Source organism: Nelumbo nucifera, chromosome 6 (assembly GCF_055504915.1).
Source record: "Nelumbo nucifera cultivar China Antique chromosome 6, China Antique-T2T, whole genome shotgun sequence".
NCBI classification, from domain to species: Eukaryota; Viridiplantae; Streptophyta; class Magnoliopsida; order Proteales; family Nelumbonaceae; genus Nelumbo; species Nelumbo nucifera.
The window spans coordinates 66,015,449-66,033,910 of NC_142654.1; the positions used below are offsets into that span (position 1 = coordinate 66,015,449).

An 18,462-nucleotide genomic window follows, 5' to 3' on the forward strand; every position below is an offset into this window, starting at 1 on the left:
ATCACTATGTAGTAGTAACAGTTTCCTCAAGGAAAAAAATGAGAAGATTTAAATCAAATATGCATCAGTTACATTTGAGAGGCTATACAATTAGTATAATGGTCTTTGGCATATTGTATGTATAAGTTGATGCTTCAGGTCTTCTGTGATTATTATATCTGGAAGTATCTGTGCTGAACTTACATTGATCCCAGATATTTGTTGTATTTCATTACTTGTATACATTTCTCTTATAGTGTTTGGTGCTTTTTCCTTGTCCTAGGAACAGATAAATTAGATTAGTCATCCTTGCCAAAGATATGTAAACTTAATTACTTGAAAAAACAAAATGTGACAGGGTGATGATCCATACTTTAACAAGCTGATCCGGATATTGGCGACTAGATGCATGACCCAGGTAATAAATGCTAATTAATGAATCAAAGTTTAGTACAATTTTGTTGTTGTTTCGCCATGAGGAGGTTTTTATTATGTTATTTTGTTCTAATTACATAATTAGGCAGTTTACTTCTCTAGTGGGGACCTCACTCCTCCAGAGTTCCATCACTATGGGTTGGCAGCACCTCTCTATACTCACTTCACATCTCCCATACGTAGATACCCAGGTTAGTGAGAACTGAAATTAAATGTTGCCTTTTGAGTGTTATTGAAAATTTTTCTTGCAGATGTCATTATGCACCTCGTAAGTATCAATGTTTGGTTGCAACCTCTTTCTTGCAGATGTCATTGTGCACCGGTTGCTTGCTGCAGCCTTGGGGATATACAGACTTCCACCAATATTCCAAGACAGACCTCAGCTAACCAGTATTGCCGATAGTAAGGGCATATAAGTTTCTTTAAATTTCATCATCGATATTACTTGGCAATGGAATGCCATTTCCTTTGCTCTCTCTCTCTCTCTCTCTCTCTCTGTTACTAAGTCCATAAATTATTTTGAATTATATGGAAGCTACTAATCCTAAGTCCTCTTTCAGATTTGAATTATCGACATAGAAATGCCCAGATGGCCAGCCGGGCATCGGTAGAGCTCCACACGCTTGTCTATTTCAGGAAAAGGTATACATTTCTGTTACTTTCATATTTAACTATCCTTTTCTGTCTTTTTCAATATTTAACCTTTTTGTAACCTCCTTTCCTTCTTACAGGCCTACAGACACTGAAGCCAGAATAGTGAAGATACGATCGAATGGTTTTATTGTTTTTGTACCCAAGTATACATTTTATCCTTTTGTTCTATATTTTATAGTGGAAATCTAGATTTAAATGGAGTTTTGAATTTTTTTCTAAAACATTATTTGCTCAAACTGAAAAAGATTCAAGAAATTGGTGTTAATGTGTGTTCGTGAGGGCAGTTATGTGATTCCTATCAGTTCTTCGTTCTTTAATGATGTGATTTGTCTAGCTGTACATAACTGCATATTATACTCTCTTATCAAGATTGTACCTATTTCTGGACAGCATATGCATATCTACCAGAAAAAGACGAACTTGATTGGAACCTATAGTCATCAAATAAGAGGGTCTCCCCCTTTCTTGTTAGGAGTGGCATCTTTTTTTTCTTTTTTTCCTTGATTGTTTAAAATTGATGCAATCAATCAATCTTGTTGGTTGAGTAATCCAATGGCATCAGTTTTTGGCACAGAAAATCCACTAGATGAAGACTGCATATTGGATTTTTTTGGATTATTAGAAGTAATAGATTACGTGGCATATCTGGTGGTATTTTAGTAATGCTGCTTAGAGATACCTAATGCATGCCCATTATATGTTTTGCAGGTATGGTATTGAAGGTCCTGTATATTTGACTGCAAGAGGTGAGAAGGGAGGAGGGGAATGGTTCGTTGATGAGGAGCACCAGAAAGTGAAGAAGACGGATGGTAGCATCATTTACAGTGTTCTACAGACAGTGAGGATTCACCTGGAGGTTGTAGAACCCCAACCAAATCGGCCAAAGCTTCAGCTCACCCTTATTTAGGAGGTATGCAATTTTATGCACTATTGCCTCCTGAATTATTTTTAATGGGGGAACAGTAATTTATTGGTGGGTGGATATTCTACTGAAGCCATAAGTATTGGTGTGAAATACCTTAAACCCCCTTGTTCAGATATGTGATGTGCAAGGATTGTAATTTATTTCTTGTATATTAGTATCTAGCTTCTTGAGAGCCACCTTGTCATTATTGATGTTTGACCTCTGTACTCTCGCTTCTTCTATTATGAAAAACTTGTGCATCTTCTGTTTGAGCCCCTTTTTAAGTGCAGAATTAGAAATCATTATATTTTATACATAATGGTCTAAATTCAGAAGGCTGGATATTGATAAAAAAGCTGGAACCAGAAGCCATGAACCATAACTTCCCTATGCCATCCTATGCCTTGTCTAACATTGACAAATTGGAATGTTTCTCTACTAGAGGTGCTTTATTCTGGATTTGAGCTTGGAAAAGGTTGCCAGGGCTAGGGCTCCAAATATTCTCTTTTTCTGCATGCTAATTATTCAATTAAGGTGATTCAAATTCAATCCATTTAGCTAATCTATCCTTTACGATATTTTGCTTATATCTATATAAAATTATTATTTATCTATTAGTAAAGTTCTGAGTAATTTATCAAACAAAAAGCTGGTATTCATAGATTCAAAAGAAAAAAAAAAAAAAACTCCACTTGGCATCTCTCCCAAAGTGGAGGCGGGGGTTCTGCATAACAGCATAACTACAGGTACTCCATGGTGTGGCCAGTGGAACTCTCGTGCACCCTGCTCATTCCGCACCCCTGATTCCCTGTAATGTATAGTAAGAAAAAGGAGATTCAAATCTCATGGAAGCTATGTTCATGTCATTCTACTTTTGTATATCCATCCAATTTGAAAATTCTATGGAAATTTGCAAGTTTCTGAGTTGTGGAATGCTTGTCCTATATGCTTGGGATGGGCCGTTGTCTTGTTGCTGCCAAATGTCACCACCTTGATAGGGACCATGTGATGGGCCGCAAAGGTCGAACAGGGTACCCATGCATAACCCAAGGTACGTGGACTGAAAATGTTCATGCATGGCCCATGCAAAACCAGCCCATCATGCATGGCCCATGCAACGGCCCAGTAGAGCAGGATTCAGTCAAGCCACAAGAATCGGTCAAGCGGTTAGTTGTTGATTGTTAGGTAGTCTTAAGCATCTTGTTAGCTAGTCTTAAGCAAGAATGAGTCAAATAAGTTATTTGTTATTTCTGTTAAATTGTTAGTATGAGAAGGCATAGGGATCGACCATGTAGTTAGAAGGCTAATCCCTTACTTTAAGGCTAATCCCTTACTTTAAGGCTATCTCAGTGGTAGGAAGTTAAGAAGCTTTTGTATTTAAACACCACCCTACCACTTGGATGGGGCAGTGGAAAGTTAATAAACTCTTGTGGTTTCATTCTCGCCCTAAGTAGAATACTCTATCTTTCTCTAGTTTTGATTGGGACCTATCATTGGTATCAGAGCTAGGCACCATGGCAACCAACAAATAAAGAATTGAGAGTTTGGAAGTTGGGCTTGGAGGACTCCAAGCAAGTTTGAGTAGGCTCGAGTTAGGGGTTAATGACAAGTTACACCAACTCGAGGCAGCCATTAGTAAGATGTCCGAAGCATTGTTGACCCAGCAATAACCATCTCTGAGCCACGCTAATGGATGCAGCAGACAATCCTCCTTCAGACCTTCTCGTGACAACTCAGAAGGAGGCCGACCCATGTTTTCCTCAAAACTAGCCAAGCTCGAGTTTTCCAAGTATTCCGGTGATACCCCAACCGAATGATTCGCTCGTGTTGATCAATTCTTCGAATACCAGCACACCGAGGAACCACAGAAAGTCTTGCTCGCCTCATTCCATTTGGATGGAGAGGCAAACCAATGGTGGCAATGGTTACGTCGAGCGTATCACGAAGACGGGAAGGAGGTAACATGGAAGATTTTTGTAGATGAGCTTTGGGCTCGTTTTGGCCCAACTAACTATGAAGACTTCGATGAGTCGTTATAAAAAATACGACAAACGGGGTCTCTGTGGGAATAGCAGAAGGAGTTCGAAAGATTGGGCAACAGGGTGCACGGATGGACACAAAAGGCGTTGGTGGGCATGTTCGTGGGCGGTCTCAAAATGGACATAGTCGATGGAATTTAGATGTTCAAACCGAGATCCTTGAAAGAAGCCATCAGCCTGACGCGCATGAAGGATGAACAGTTGCATCGTCATGAGAAGACTCTGCGTTCAACCACCAAAGCCACCGACGACTCTTTCCCGACAAGGACAAAGACAACTCTACCATTGAAATGCCTTTCTTGGACAGAAATGCAGAGGAGGCGTGTCCAAGGTTTATGTTTCAACTACGACGAGAGATTTTGGCCCGGACATAAATGCAAGGGGCCGTAGCTGCTACTACTCGCCGGAGACTGTATCGACGATGAACTAGAGGATGACGACCAAAGCTTCACCGACACGCGCAAGGAGCTGGAAATCTCACTCCATGCCCTTACGGGATGGTCGACGGCTAGAACCATGCGTGTCACGGCCAAGGTCGGATCTCACGACCTGATTGTTCTCATTGATGGTAGATCCACCCACAATTTCATCAATGACCGAATTGCCGAACTGCTGCACTTACCGGTCGTACCTACCGAGCCCTTCAATGTCAAAGTCGCGAATGGTGAACCCCTTCGATGCCGTGGAAGATTTGAAAATGTGCACGTTTTACTACAAGGTATCCCGTTCACCTTAACACTTTACTCTTTACCACTGATTGGGTTGGACATGGTACTAGGAATCCATTGGCTCGAGCAACTAGGCACAGTGGTGTGTGATTGGAAGAAGATGACGATGGAGTTTGATTGGGCCAACCAACACCAGCTGTTGAAGGGGGTTGACAATCAACCAATTCAACCTGCATCATTCAAAGCACATTCAAGGGAGATCAAGCAGGGGCATTCGCTATTTACCGTCTGTCTCCACGCAACCACGGAAGAAGCACCACCCCAACTACACCTGGATATACAGCAATTACTGGCCGAATTCAAAGATCTCTACCAAGAGCCCACATAGCTGCCACCACGTAGAGAGATCGACCACCGCATCAATCTCAAAGAAGGAACGGAACCCGTCAATGTCCGCCCGTACAAGTATGCCTACTTCCAAAAAGCTGAAATAGAAAAACAAATACAAGACATGTTAAGGTTGGGGCTAATGCGATCTAGCACAAGTCCTTTTTCTTCCCTTGTTTTGCTAGTGAAAAAAAAGGATGGGACTTGGCGCTTTTGTACCGATTACCGGGAACTCAATGCCGTGACCGTTAAGGATCGATTTCCTATCCCAACGGTTGACGACATGCTAGATGAGCTTCATGGAGCTTCTTTCTTTACTAAACTTGATTTATGATCCGGATACCATCAGGTACGGATCCACCCGCGGGACATTCACCAAACGGCATTTCGCACACACAATGGTCACAATGAGTACTTGGTTATGCCCTTTGGCTTGTGTAATGCACCTTCCACCTTTCAGGCTATTATGAATTCTGTCTTCCGCCCCTACCTCCGAAAGTTTGTGCTAGTTTTCTTTGATGATATTCTTATTTATAGTCCCAACTGGAGCATGCATCTTGAACATATTAAAACAACTTTTGAGGTTTTAAGGCATCACCAATTTTTTATCAAGTTTAGTAAATGTATATTTGGCCAGCCAGAGGTGGAGTATCTGGGTCACATTGTCACTTCCCAAGGGGTCAAGGTAGACCAAGGGAAAATTGAGGCTATGCTTAAATGGCCTCAACCCACTCGTATTACTGACTTGTGTGGCTTCTTAGGCCTTACAAGGTATTACAGGAAGTTCGTCCGCAACTATGGGATCATAGCTCGACCCCTCACTAATCTTCTAAAGAAGGGTGAATTCAGATGGACCACCGAAGCCCAAGAAGCATTTACAGCCTTAAAAAAGGCAATGACCACGACTCCCACACTAGCAATGCCTAATTTTGAGGAGCCTTTTACCATTGAGTCAGATGCTTCCGGAGCGGGAATTGGAGCAGTATTGACGCAATAAGGACGACCCATTGCATTCATGAGCCGAGCTCTAGGCGTCAACAAACAAAGTTGGTCCACATATGCCAAAGAAATGCTTGCCATTGTCCAGGCAATACGGACATGGCGACCTTACCTGTTGGGCCGCAAGTTTTACGTCCAGACCGATCAGCGCAGCCTCAAGTATCTATTGGAGCAACTCATTGGGACACCAGAACAACAGAAATGGGTATCCAAACTGCTCGGGTACGACTATGAAATCATTTACAAGCCTGGACGAGAAAACTCTGTTGCAGATGCACTATCTAGAGTCTTGGGCAGTCCTAGCCTTAATACCCTTTATGTGCCTCAAACATCTTTGTGGGACACCATCAAGAAAGAAGCAAGCACCCACCCCTACATGATCCGCATCAGCAAGCTGGCAATGGAGAATCCTGAATCTCCCTACACATGGAAAAATGGACTGGTATGTTACAAAAACCGGGTCGTGATCCCTCCTCGGTCCCACCTCGTCCCTATCCTCTTACAGGAGTTCCATGATTCCCCCTATGGTGGACATTCTGGGGTACTACGCACATACAAGCGTATGGCACAACAGTTCTATTGGCCCTCCATGTACAAAGATATTCAACAATATGTAGCTTCTTGCGCCATTTGCCAAAAAAACAAGGCGGGCACTCTATCCCGGGATTGCTACAGCCATTACCCGTTCCCTGCCAAGTATGGGACGACATTACCATGGACTTTATAGGACTATCACCCTCCAAAGGCAAAACCACTATTTTTGTGGTAGTAGACCGTCTCACTAAATCAGTTCATTTCTTGACCTTACCACACCCCTATACGACGAAATTAGTAGCCGAAAGGTTTGTAGAAGGAATTGTGAAGCTGCATGGTATGCCAAAGACGATAGTTAGTGACAAAGATCCTATCTTCATCAGCCACTTTTGGAGGGAATTCTTTAAGATGTCTGGTACCAAATTGCAGATGAGCTCCGCGTATCATCCCTAGACTAATGGGCAGTCCGAAGTGGTCAACCGTTGTTTAGAGCAGTATCTTTGTTGCTTTGTTTTTCAGCAACCTCGGAAGTGGAGCTCCTTCCTCCTATGGGTAGAATTTTGGTACAACACCACCTATCATTCCTCTATCGGAATGACGCCCTTTCAAGCACTTTATGGAAGACCACCACCTCGTATTCCCAATTACCAAGGTGGAACATCCCCAGTAGAAGAGGTAGATCAAGCCATGCTTTCTTGCGATGCCATTTTGCAGCAACTCAAAATAAACCTGCATGCGGCAATTAACCGCATGACCCAAATGGTTAACGCTAAAAGAAGAGACATCGAGTTCCAAGTGGGCGATCTGGTCTTTCTCAAGCTCCACCCATACCGACAGCAGACGGTTCATAGGCGGGCCTATCACAAACTGGCCAATCGCTATTATGGGTCGTACCAAGTGGAGGAACGAATAGGCAAGGTGGCCTATAAACTGCAACTTCCTGAGGGCTCGCGCATCCATCCAGTTTTCCACGTCTCCCTACTCAAAAGACAGGTGGGCGACACCATTGCCACTAGCACTGAATTACCACCCATAAACGAGGAGGGAGAACTTATCACTGAGCCGACAACTATTCTAGATACCCGCTGGGTGAAGAAAGGATCCACCTTCGTGGAGGAAAGCCTCATCCAATGGAAGAACCTTCCTAGCGAAGATGCCACATGGGAAAATTCCCAAGAGTTGCGCGAGAAGTACATAAATCTGGACCTTGAGGACAAGGCCCATCTTCAGGATGGGGGCAATGATGGGCCACGAAGGTCGAACAGGGTACCCACACGTAACCCAAGGTACGTAGACTGAAAATGTTCATGCATGGCCCATGCAAAACCAGCCCATCATGCATGGCCCATGCAACGGCCCAGTAGAGCAGGATTCGGTCAAGCCACAAGAATCGGTCAAGCAGTTAGTTGTTGATTGTTAGCTAGTCTTAAGCATGTTGTTAGCTAGTCTTAAGCAAGAATGAGTCAAATAAGTTATTTGTTATTTCTATTAAATTGTTAGTATGAAAAGGCGTATGAAAAGGCATAGGGATCGGCCATCTAGTTAGAAGGCTAATTCCTTACTTTAAGGTTATCTCAGAGGTAGGAAGTTAAGAAGTTTTTGTATTTAAACACCACCCCACCACTTGGATGGGGCAGTGGAAAGTTAATAAACTCTTGTGGTCTCATTCTCGCCTTAAGCAGAATATTCTATCTTTCTCTAGCTTTGACTAGGACCTATCACCATGAAGTTCTTAACAAGGTTCAAAACAACGGCATTGCAAAATCGGTAAAGTTGAAAATGGATACATTGCTATACGCTTTGGACATGGTGGAAAGATTTGGATATGTATTGGAACATCAAGAAAACTCATAAATACTATGAATAAATTAATAGGATTGAAATAAGTCAATAACTCAATGTACAAGTTATAAATGCATAATACGCCATACTATGCATTTACTGTGTATGTAATGAAACATATTACAATAAAAATATTGGAATTAGAAGGTGCAACATGGGCTGGTTGGGACGGGTCAATTCAGGCCCAGTCCTAAGACAAAACCTTAATCTCAGTCATGGCCCAACTTCAGGTCAAGTCCAAGTTTAGTGATTCAGTTTCAGCTCAAGCATATCCAATTAGGGGTGTCAACGGACTGGTTTTGGATTGGATTCCGTTCAGATCAAAATCCATTTGGATAGATTGGACGGACCAATAAGACGTATTGAATTTGGGTGGACTGGACGGACCAATATAAAATATTGGATTGGACCTGGTCCGTTCATAATGAATTTATATTGGATTGAGCCAATATCTGGTCCATTGATAGAAGATAAGAACATGGGTGTCAATGGACCAGGTTTCAGTTGAAACCAATCTAAATTAACATGAATTTGAACAGATTGGGCAGTCTCTGGACGGGTCCAAAATGGTCCAAAATATTCACTGGACTGGATTGGACCAGGTCTACTCACATTGGACTAGACCGGATTGGACCAAATCCACTCCAATTGACACCCCCTATATCCAATACAACTAGGGTTGGATTCGGGCTGAGGCCAGCTTGATCAGGTTGGTTGGGCCTTAAGATACTTCTTGAATATGTTTTATACATTTACCTTTGATTACTTTTGGCATAAAAAAAATCTTTTATTGGGCCTTGTAGTCTAATTTAAGAGTAAAATGGAATGAAAATATGCACAAATGTCATAAATAAATGCTTATATGCATATTTTCTACATATATAATTATACTTTTTTATATAAATAAAATGCATGGCACTTGTGTGTGTGTTCAATTGGATGGGTCTGAGCTTAAATTAATAATGTACGTGCTTTTGATAACTAAATATAGTTTGGGGTCTATAAATATGTAATATATATAAACGTGTTATAAATGCACAATGTGCAGATCTCTCTCTCTTTCTCATATATATATACCCTTGGTTGGTTCTATGTAGATGCAACAATGTCGACACAATGTTGAGTGAGTGGGCTTGGGTCAGGCTGTGGCTACCTAATGCCTCAACCCAAAACCAACCCAAATTTAGCTTAGGCCTGACTTTTCTTGCCTAGGCCCAGCTTAGAGATCAATTCCTACAAAAAGCTCGGGATGGGTGGGATCTGGGTCAGGCTTAAGTGAGACCCGTCTAAGTTGCAGCCTATAATGACTCAACCAAAAGTCTAGGATATGTACTTGAGTTTTTTTTTACAAGTGATTAAATTAATAATTATAATAATATGTTATTTACCTGAAAATAAACTATATCCATGAAAATGTAAATGATCCACAAATGCATGCAACCACTATATTGTACATATTAAATCAATTAATTTATATTTTATTCTATATACTAACAAAAATCAAAATAAAAAAAATCAATTTAATCTAAAATTCTTAACATGATAACTAATCGCTATACAAATTCTTACAAATTGTTAAAAACAAAGCAAGTTAATTTTGGAAATGGATATATAGATGATACCAACCAGCATGTATGGAACGGATGGGCACGAATATATTCCACTAGTATCATATGAATATGATATGCCTCATGTCGGACATATTGTGCTGACATTTTAAACTTGTTTCTTGGTAAGTGTTTCCTTCTGTTGGATACTGATGTCTGAAACAGCCAAGCTCTTGTACTTAGTGATAAATCAATAATGTAAATCTTATATTCAATCTAATCTGATGGTTTTACAAAGATCAATCAGAATTCAAATCCGTTAAGGATGTCAAATATCTGAATTTGATCAGGTTTAATTTGAGTACCAAACGGTTTGTAAAATTTAACAAATTATTAACAAGAAAAAAGAAATAAAACAATCTATACAAAGAAAAACAGAAAACACAAGCATTTTTCAATAATATATATACGAAATAATTCGAATCTGATCCAATTTGAAATCCAATAGGAGATATTTGAATCATGATCCGGTCCATTTACACCCCTACTTGCATTTGCTCCCTCTTATCTTCTGACGTTTGTGAGACCAAAAACACTTGGCTAGTCTAGGTGGTCCAGTCTAAGTATGTGGACAAGTAGAGTAAAGAAGTAAACGATTATGGGGTTGGGGGCTTGGCAGGTTCATAAGTGGCTCTCTACCAGGCTCAGGTTGCTTTCAAGTTGTCAATTGTGATATAGAAAAGCAGGGTTATGAGTGCTCGATAATTAAAATGCCAGCAAGTCCAGTCCGGAATTGGGTGCCACACCTTACTCCCTAGTCCCTTTCTGTGGTCCGTCCACCGTCGCCCATGTCCGTGGGCATGGTTTAACTCGAAAGACATGAATGTAGAGTTAGTTACTTGTTTGGAATAACACGATCACGTTGGGAATCTGGGAATAATGGCAATTAAAACAAAATAGCTGGAGATGATGATATGTAGAATTTATAAGGACCGTTTTGACTGTATTATTCCTTACCCCATCAGGGTTGTAATTTGGGCGGGCTTGGGTTGGACATTTGTCAAAATTTGAATGGATTAAACCGAAGGCCCAAGCCCAAAACAGTGCAAAATGCTAATTCAGGCCAACTCGAGTTGCACCCATTGTCCAAATAGCCAATGATGATAGTTGTAAGTTGTAACCTTAAGAATGAATTGACTGTTAAGTTTGTGGTTGCTACTTGCTTCCATGTTTCAACTGGATGGTTGAAATATTTTACTTCACTGTCTGGCGACATTATTGATGGTTTTGGCATCAATAATTCATGGGCTTTCTTTGTTGTCACATGCCAACAAAATTCTAATTATAATTTTTTTCTCAAAAGTGACCGTTTGCGTTTAATCGAAATTAAGTCACATAATCAACAATCACACATTAGTTTGAAAGAAAAAGAAAGCCAACTTAATTGTTTCAAACCGAATTTCAGATGCTTGTAATAAAAAAAATATTGAAGGTAACACTACTAAGTATGCATACAAAACTCTTAGCCAACTTTCCAATGACTGGAATGGACAACAATAATAAAAAAATAAAAATAAAGAAAGTGCAACAAGAAAAAAAGAAGTATAAATATAGAAAAATATTATATGGATATATTTAATTGATGGAAGAGAAGAACCCTAGACGGCTTTTCAAGTCAGGATCCACATGTAGACGGTGGACCAAACTGTAAGGGCGAGTGCTGCAACCAAGTAGGTCCACAGGTAAAGGACTGAGCATTCTTCTTGACCCACATCAAACAGCTGTGTCATTGTACCTACATGGTAGTAAACATGATCATCACCCTTGATTAATAATAAATATGCATGAGCTTTACGATGGAATGGACTGAAATCTGAATTGATGAACCGTGGGTATCATTCTTTCTGTTGATGAAAATTTCAACTGCACAATATCACCATCATGTTCAAGGAAAAGAGAAACGTACCGATATTCATGGCTGGTGGCAGAGTAAATTGAACCATTAGCACGTATCCGAACAGTGGGTCTGAGGGGAGCAAGCCAAGTTTACCAGCTGCTATAACTACTCCGATACCGATGGTTGGGAGAATCACATACCGCACAAAAATGACACCAAGGATGACCAGCGGCTTTAGCCTTGCCGAGCGCAAACCTGTTTAGGGTTTGGATCATTCAGTAAGAACAAAAAAGGTTGAAATTTCAGTACTCAACATGAGGAGAGCTACAGATTTCTTTATTTCTTTACCTTGGGTGAGGTTGCCCCCGAGTATCAGGGTAATGCATGGTATTGTGCCATCCCTACACAAAGTGACCAGTTTTTGGTGAGACTGAATTTGATTGTTAAATGAAAAGGAAAACCAGTGCTAATCGGCAAGTAGGAGGACATATAAGTTCTTCAGGTTGCATACCCTAGTAGTTTGATCGAGTCCTGGATTACTCTCAGAGGAGCACTTTCGCCGATAAGAAGATTCTTCAACCAAGGCGTTGCTCCGAAGATGAATCCCAAGATCTGGTAGGAAATGCAACAGCGCAAGGATGTTTCTTTCTTTAGTCTTTATTCTTTAAGAAATGGGGTCAGCATTAATAAACTGCAGAAACACGTAATAATAATATAATCTAGAAATGAACTTACTGCGGCAATGGTGGGAGGTGTCATTAACTCTTCCAGAATCTGGTGAAGAGTCTCTTCTACTTTTCCCCAGAGTGCCATCTTTCCTTCTCCTGCTCTCTCAATTGCTATCTGTTATACAGTGTAGAGTGTGATTATTCTAAATTCTGGTATGAAATCCCCAATGCTGACCTTCATGATCAAACCCAAGCATCTTTCTATTCGCTTTGTACCCTACTAAAGGAAATGTGAAACTGTGGATGTGGATCACTTACAACAACTTTATTCTCCGTATCCTCATCAACGGGCTTCGCTGGTGGGACTAGTACTACTACAGCTTTTTCTTGATCATCTGTTTTGAGAAGGTGGGTTTCACCAGTGGCATCTGGATCTGTGTTTGGTACCTTCGGAATTGACTGAGCTGCTTGAAGTGCTCTGTACTTTATTCCCGAAGTTCGTATAAGATGGTAAGTGTATGACCAGATGAAGAAACCTCCAAGCTGTTTGACATTTTAAGTAGAACGATGAGAGTGTTAGACTGAAAAAAACTGAAACTGAATTTCAAAATTATGCATGGCGTACTATGATTTTGAAAGCTCATCAGTCATGAAACAAGCTAGGTTGATTGAGTATTTGAGTTACAGAATCCAGTTGATTCCCTACCACTACCAGCAAGTATAAAAGATGTCCAAAATAGAAGTCGAACGTAGATAGAACAGGGAATATTGCAGAAAAAGGGACATGGGTTACTTTACCGCCATAGACATAGATGCATAGGACAGCCCAACAGAGCCGCACACATTATGATCACCAAATGGGCTACCATCTTCGTTGCATATTGCAGGGACGACTATCAACAGAAGGTTTCCCAAGTTTCCTAGTGAATGAATATATAGAAAAAGAAAATGTTGAGTGCAAACTATATACAGCTCAAAACACATTTAATTTGCTGGGTACGTACATATGCGTAGGTGCTAGTGACGCTCAAAACTACAATTACCTGCTGAACATGTAGCAATGACCAAGCCTTCTAGATATGGCTCAGGTTTCAGTATTTTTACAAGAATCCATCCAAGAATTCCTCCAATTAAGAAGGTTAGCCCAATGTTAACTGGCATAAACCACCTAACCAGAAGATCAAAAAAGTGGGAAGAAAAAGATAAGTACAACTAGACATTTTGTAAAGGTATATTACGTATACATCTGTAATGTTATACGCATAGCTTACCATGAAATAATGTCTTGGAATGTGACAGTCTTAGCTAGACATGCAAACATGAGAGATGGAGTGAAGGTGATGAACACTATCTGCATTAATTGGAGGAAAGTTATCATCAGATTGGAGAATATGATGAAATTCCATTGTCATCTACTCATCTCATCAGTAATAGCTAATGGGTATGTCTTGGTACCTTGTTCATGTGTCGCCGAGCATCTGCATTGAGTAGATTACAGTAGTTGGTTGCCATGAAAGCCCCCAGAATACTAATGAGGAGAACCTGCAATACTGGCATGGAAGCCACTTGGAAAAGTGTCCAGAAACCCATCTTTCTTTTCTGTCTTCTTATAAACTTATCTTTGTTGGCTCTGTTTAGATGGTTTTGGCTTCTTTGCTAATGCAATGTGTTGCAAGTACCCTGTTAGAAAATTCTGGCACAACCAAATTAATTAAGTTGTAGTCATTGATCATATATAATCTAGATTCAAGGAGAACTAACAGACTATATTATAAGCAAGGTAAAAATAGTATTACTTTTGAAAACCGAGTATTTGGGCTGGACTCATGAACGTTTGGATCCATGGTTTTTAAAACCCAACCGGCAAGGGCCCGGTTATCGGGTCGAATGGTCCGATCGTTTGAACCAAACACTTGGACCATTCTGACAAAAAAAATAAAAAAACGGTCAAAACCGTTTGAATAGTTTGAACGGTTAATCGCCCGATTCAACGGTTCGCTGATCAAAATCAATGGTTTTGGGGAAAAATCCAGTTTTTAGGAAAAAACCAGTCACCTGATCTGATTTTTCTGATCTGACCGTCCGGTCCGATCCGGTTTTGAAAACCATATTTGGACCCATCAACAAATGTCCCAACCCGGTCAGAATTCCTTTCGTGGACGGTTAATAAAGGACAAATTTAATTTATTGATATCAAGAAAAGGATCCCTTCATGGCCTGGGAGTCTAGGTCAAAGTGGCATACTTTTGGGTTGGGAGTCTAGCCTGGTCTCCACTCTCCTGCAAGCTCAAGTACACAAACGTCGCTGTAGGTTCAAGGCGGGGCACCCATTTTTCATTGGATAACCACTCTCCTGCAAGCCCGATTCAATCTAGTTCACTCCCCACCACACATTAAAAAAAGAAAGAGAGAGAGAGAGGCACTTGCCTTGTAGTTGAAGTATACATTAGGACCCAGCCAGGGCCCACCTCATTAATTTCTAATTGCCTTGTTGGCATTTCGAAAATGATTTCTTTGTATTGTTTCACGCCAGTTACTCTATTATTGTTGGACCATTTTGTTTAAAAAATTATAAATTTGAAAATTCCACACATTTCTAATTAATTACTCTATTATTGATGAGAAAAATCAAACTTGTTAGCTAAGCCGGTAAAGCATGTGAGATGTGACTCATCTCATCGGCCTCTGACGCAAATTGATGAACTAAAGTTAAAAAGCCATTAATGCGACACAGTTATTATTAATGAGCCAAAATCCAAACCCGCCAATCCCTACTGCTGCGAAATCCTCAACTTTTACAGTTTTCATCATTGTTTTGTAAATCTTGATTGTTGGACTGCCGATTTCTGATCTTTGTTTCTACTTTTTTGGTAATTGAAGAGCGAGGTTCTACAAAAAATAGCTCACAAATGTTGATAATAGCTTTCTATTAGAGTATTTCTGTTTTCTGTGTATATCATATATGTTTGAAGTATTATAAAGCTCTGCAAATGTGGAGATTTGAGGTTAATTGATTTTGGTGTTTTTGAACGATTTTTTATTGTGTTATAATTTTTTTGTTTTATTTTACTTCCTTTTTTTTCCTTGCTAGTTATGGTATCGGAATGAAAAGGACTTCTCATGGAAACACCATTGAAATGAGAAACATCTCACAGAAGACAACTGAAGGAAACGTTGATCAGCAACTGAAATAAAAACCAGTGATCGAACGAAGTTTTTCATGATGATGGTGATGAGAAATGAGATGTAGATACCGAAATTTTAATTTCCCTCGGCAGAAATCCAAATATAAACAATATCTATATATGTATATGGTCAACAACGTCAAATCTATAAACCAGTGAGACGGGTGACAAACCTGCAACGGCGAGTCCGAGAGGACCTCAAAATCAGGCCCGAAAAACGGAAAATGAGGACAAATAATGGCGGAAGCGATCGCGCGTAGAACGCAGAGAAATGCAACTGGAATCGTCAGGCTCTTAATCGAGCGAGCGAGCGAGCGAGCGAGAGAGAGAGAGAGAGAGAATAGTTTAATTTAATTTGTTTCGTTCCTCGGCATTTCAGTCAGGTATCAGGTTTCAGGTGTATATATATATCGTAAGAGTGATAGAGGCGATAGTCGTCATCTCATCAGTCATCACCGTTGCCAGTAGCCACTATAGGTTAATTTTTTTTATAAGAAACGATGCGTACGTAGGGCTAGAATCGGGAATCAGCCTTTAATTTGATGAGAGAGAAAGTAGCATCTAATGTTATAAGAGTTCGGATAAGCTACCAACAACGTCCCTATCAGCCGTACATCGAGAACATCTCCGAATGTGCGGCTGCATTGGGCGGTTGAGGCAATGTTGGGACCGTTCGTTGGTAGCAGATCACTAACCAGTATAGTATCGACGCAGAACAACCCATCGGCGTGTTTCTTTCCAACGATAATTGAGCATCATGAAACGGGAAATGATTGAGAATAATTGAGGATGTAAAATGGCGGTATTAACCTGCAGACAAGACAGATCAGCTTGCAGAGATGTTGTGATATTAAGCATGTGACTGTGTGATTTGTATGAGATTGGATCCGCTCACCCAATCACCTAACTGCCTTCTTTCTTTCTTTTATCTTCTTACACGTAACCAATGATAACGCCCCAAGTCGGTCATTAAATGCATGGGGCCCACAGCTACTCATCACTTTCTCACAGCTGTTTTAAATTAATCCGGATTCGATTAATATCGCTAATTGGTAATTGGTGGGTGATTTGCTATTGCTGTCAATTGGTTGGTCTAACCAATGTAATCAAACCGACTGACCGATTATGTCAGTTACGGATTTGTGTTTTTTCCTGATTAATAATTGGGTTTGAACCGATTCTTACTGTTTTAAACCGACTATATAATTAATTTATATATATAATCTTCATTTTCTTTCCTTTTTTGGGTTAAAAAATCAGCAAGGAATGAATTCGAAGCTGGCTGGGTTGTCAAGGAATAACGTTAGCAGGGCACATCGGTAGAATGAATTCGAAGCTGCGCTGTGAAGGAATAACATTAGATTATAAGGAAAATTTTCACAAAAAAGAAAGGAAAATAAAAGATACGCGAATACTCACTCGTCTTGGTTTTGGTTCATATAATCATAAAAGCTAAATTTGAGTTTTATAATGTCAATTTAGGCCCGTTTGGTTTGTGGGAATAGGGGTTTGGAATCAGAATCAAAATCGGAATGGACTATTCTGATTCCAACTGTTTGATTGGATGGAATGGAAATCCCTGCTGGAATGACATTCCCTGTCCCTCCCTTGAGAATGAAATCCCATTCCTGGAAATTTCAATTCCTATTCCTATTCCTGTTTGAACCAAACAGATTATGAGAATGGACCATTCCAATTCTGATTCTGGAGGATTTCGATTCCGACTGCAAACTAAACGGATCCTTATTTCTTTACTCTTTACTTGTACAATGTACATGGCATATTCACGGAAAAAACTAATGAACATGGATTAGGGAGGCTAAAGAGTTAATAAATATGGATGGGAAACCAAAATATATAAAAAAATATCAATAAGATTGTAGGGATTTTTAATTGGCGTGCAAATGGATTAGATCGAATTCAAATCTGATCCTATTTTGTAAGATTCTAATATTCGGATCAGATCAGATAAAAAAACAGGATACAACATACATACACACACACACACACACACACATATATATATATATATATTATTTATAAATATACTTATAATGTATTTTTGTTGATTTGTAAAAAGACATGTATACCCCTATTTTTTTTCAAATATAAACGAAGAAAATGGTTGAAAAAAATGCTTCTATTTTTTTCTTTGTATAGGCTTTTTTTCTATTAATAATTTATTAAATTTTACGGACTTATGGGTAATTAAATTGGATAAAATCAAATTCGGATATCCGACATCCTTTACAAATTCAAATTTGGATTAATCTTTGTAAGATCCATTGGATCTTCGAAGATCAAATATAAGATTTATATTATCAAATCAAATTCAAATATACCCCAATTTGTTTGCATCCTTGATTTTTAAGGCATAGGAGGGCCTTGGCTCTCCTTGGTCACCCCCTAGCTTTGCCCTTGTGCCCTTTACACTAGTTCCTTATAAATGGTACAATCGGTGGACAACTTATGTTAATGGTAAGGTTTTAAAAAACAATCCAGAAATGGAACTACTTTGACCATTTGGTTTGTGGGCTCTACAGTCTAGGGGCCAAGCCATGATTTTTTTTCTTAAGGGGGCAAAAGGAATAAACACGAATTGGAGGGAGACAAAAGTTAATAAACATGGATGGGGAGATCGGGTTTGGATCAACCTTAATTGGATTTATTCTACTCCGTGTCAAACCCAATCTAACATAATGCCAATAATTTTGTGAAGTGTGA

General features: G+C 39.8%; 3 protein-coding genes across 5 annotated transcripts in view; 2 read left to right on the forward strand and 1 right to left on the reverse strand.

Moving 5' to 3' along the window:
* EMB2763 (ribonuclease II family protein) overlaps positions 1-2,248 on the forward strand; it is a 39,958-nt gene extending 37,710 nt beyond the window's left edge. The window contains exons 19-24 of the mRNA XM_010272214.3: positions 338-397; positions 500-605; positions 721-816; positions 975-1,056; positions 1,146-1,211; positions 1,777-2,248. Of these exons, the coding sequence (XP_010270516.1) occupies positions 338-397; positions 500-605; positions 721-816; positions 975-1,056; positions 1,146-1,211; positions 1,777-1,975 (609 nt within the window). The 3' untranslated portion in view covers positions 1,976-2,248. The remainder of the gene's footprint in view (positions 1-337; positions 398-499; positions 606-720; positions 817-974; positions 1,057-1,145; positions 1,212-1,776) is intronic.
* Positions 2,249-6,135: 3,887 nt separating this feature from the next.
* On the forward strand, positions 6,136-7,898 carry LOC148791155 (uncharacterized). The gene is made up of 2 exons (XM_088890407.1): positions 6,136-6,507; positions 7,119-7,898. The coding sequence occupies exons 1-2, from the start codon at positions 6,136-6,138 to the stop codon at positions 7,896-7,898; spliced, it is 1,152 nt and encodes a 383-aa protein (XP_088746533.1).
* Positions 7,899-11,405: 3,507 nt separating this feature from the next.
* Positions 11,406-16,029, reverse strand: LOC104606827 (protein PIN-LIKES 7-like). Of its 3 annotated transcripts, XM_088889191.1 has the most exons (12): positions 15,912-16,029; positions 14,798-14,906; positions 14,009-14,246; positions 13,825-13,904; positions 13,597-13,721; positions 13,352-13,473; positions 12,872-13,096; positions 12,621-12,728; positions 12,397-12,497; positions 12,234-12,286; positions 11,955-12,140; positions 11,406-11,783 (listed from the first exon to the last, which is right to left on the reverse strand). In XM_088889191.1, exons 3-12 carry the CDS (start codon positions 14,141-14,143, stop codon positions 11,659-11,661), a joined length of 1,260 nt encoding a protein of 419 aa, XP_088745317.1. In that variant the 5' UTR covers positions 14,144-14,246; positions 14,798-14,906; positions 15,912-16,029; the 3' UTR covers positions 11,406-11,658. The 3 variants fall into 3 exon arrangements, with proteins under 3 accessions (XP_088745317.1, XP_010270519.1, XP_010270517.1); XM_010272217.3 differs by lacking the exon at positions 14,798-14,906 and having other exon boundaries at positions 14,009-14,233; XM_010272215.3 differs by lacking the exon at positions 14,798-14,906.
* Positions 16,030-18,462: the final 2,433 nt, after the last annotated feature.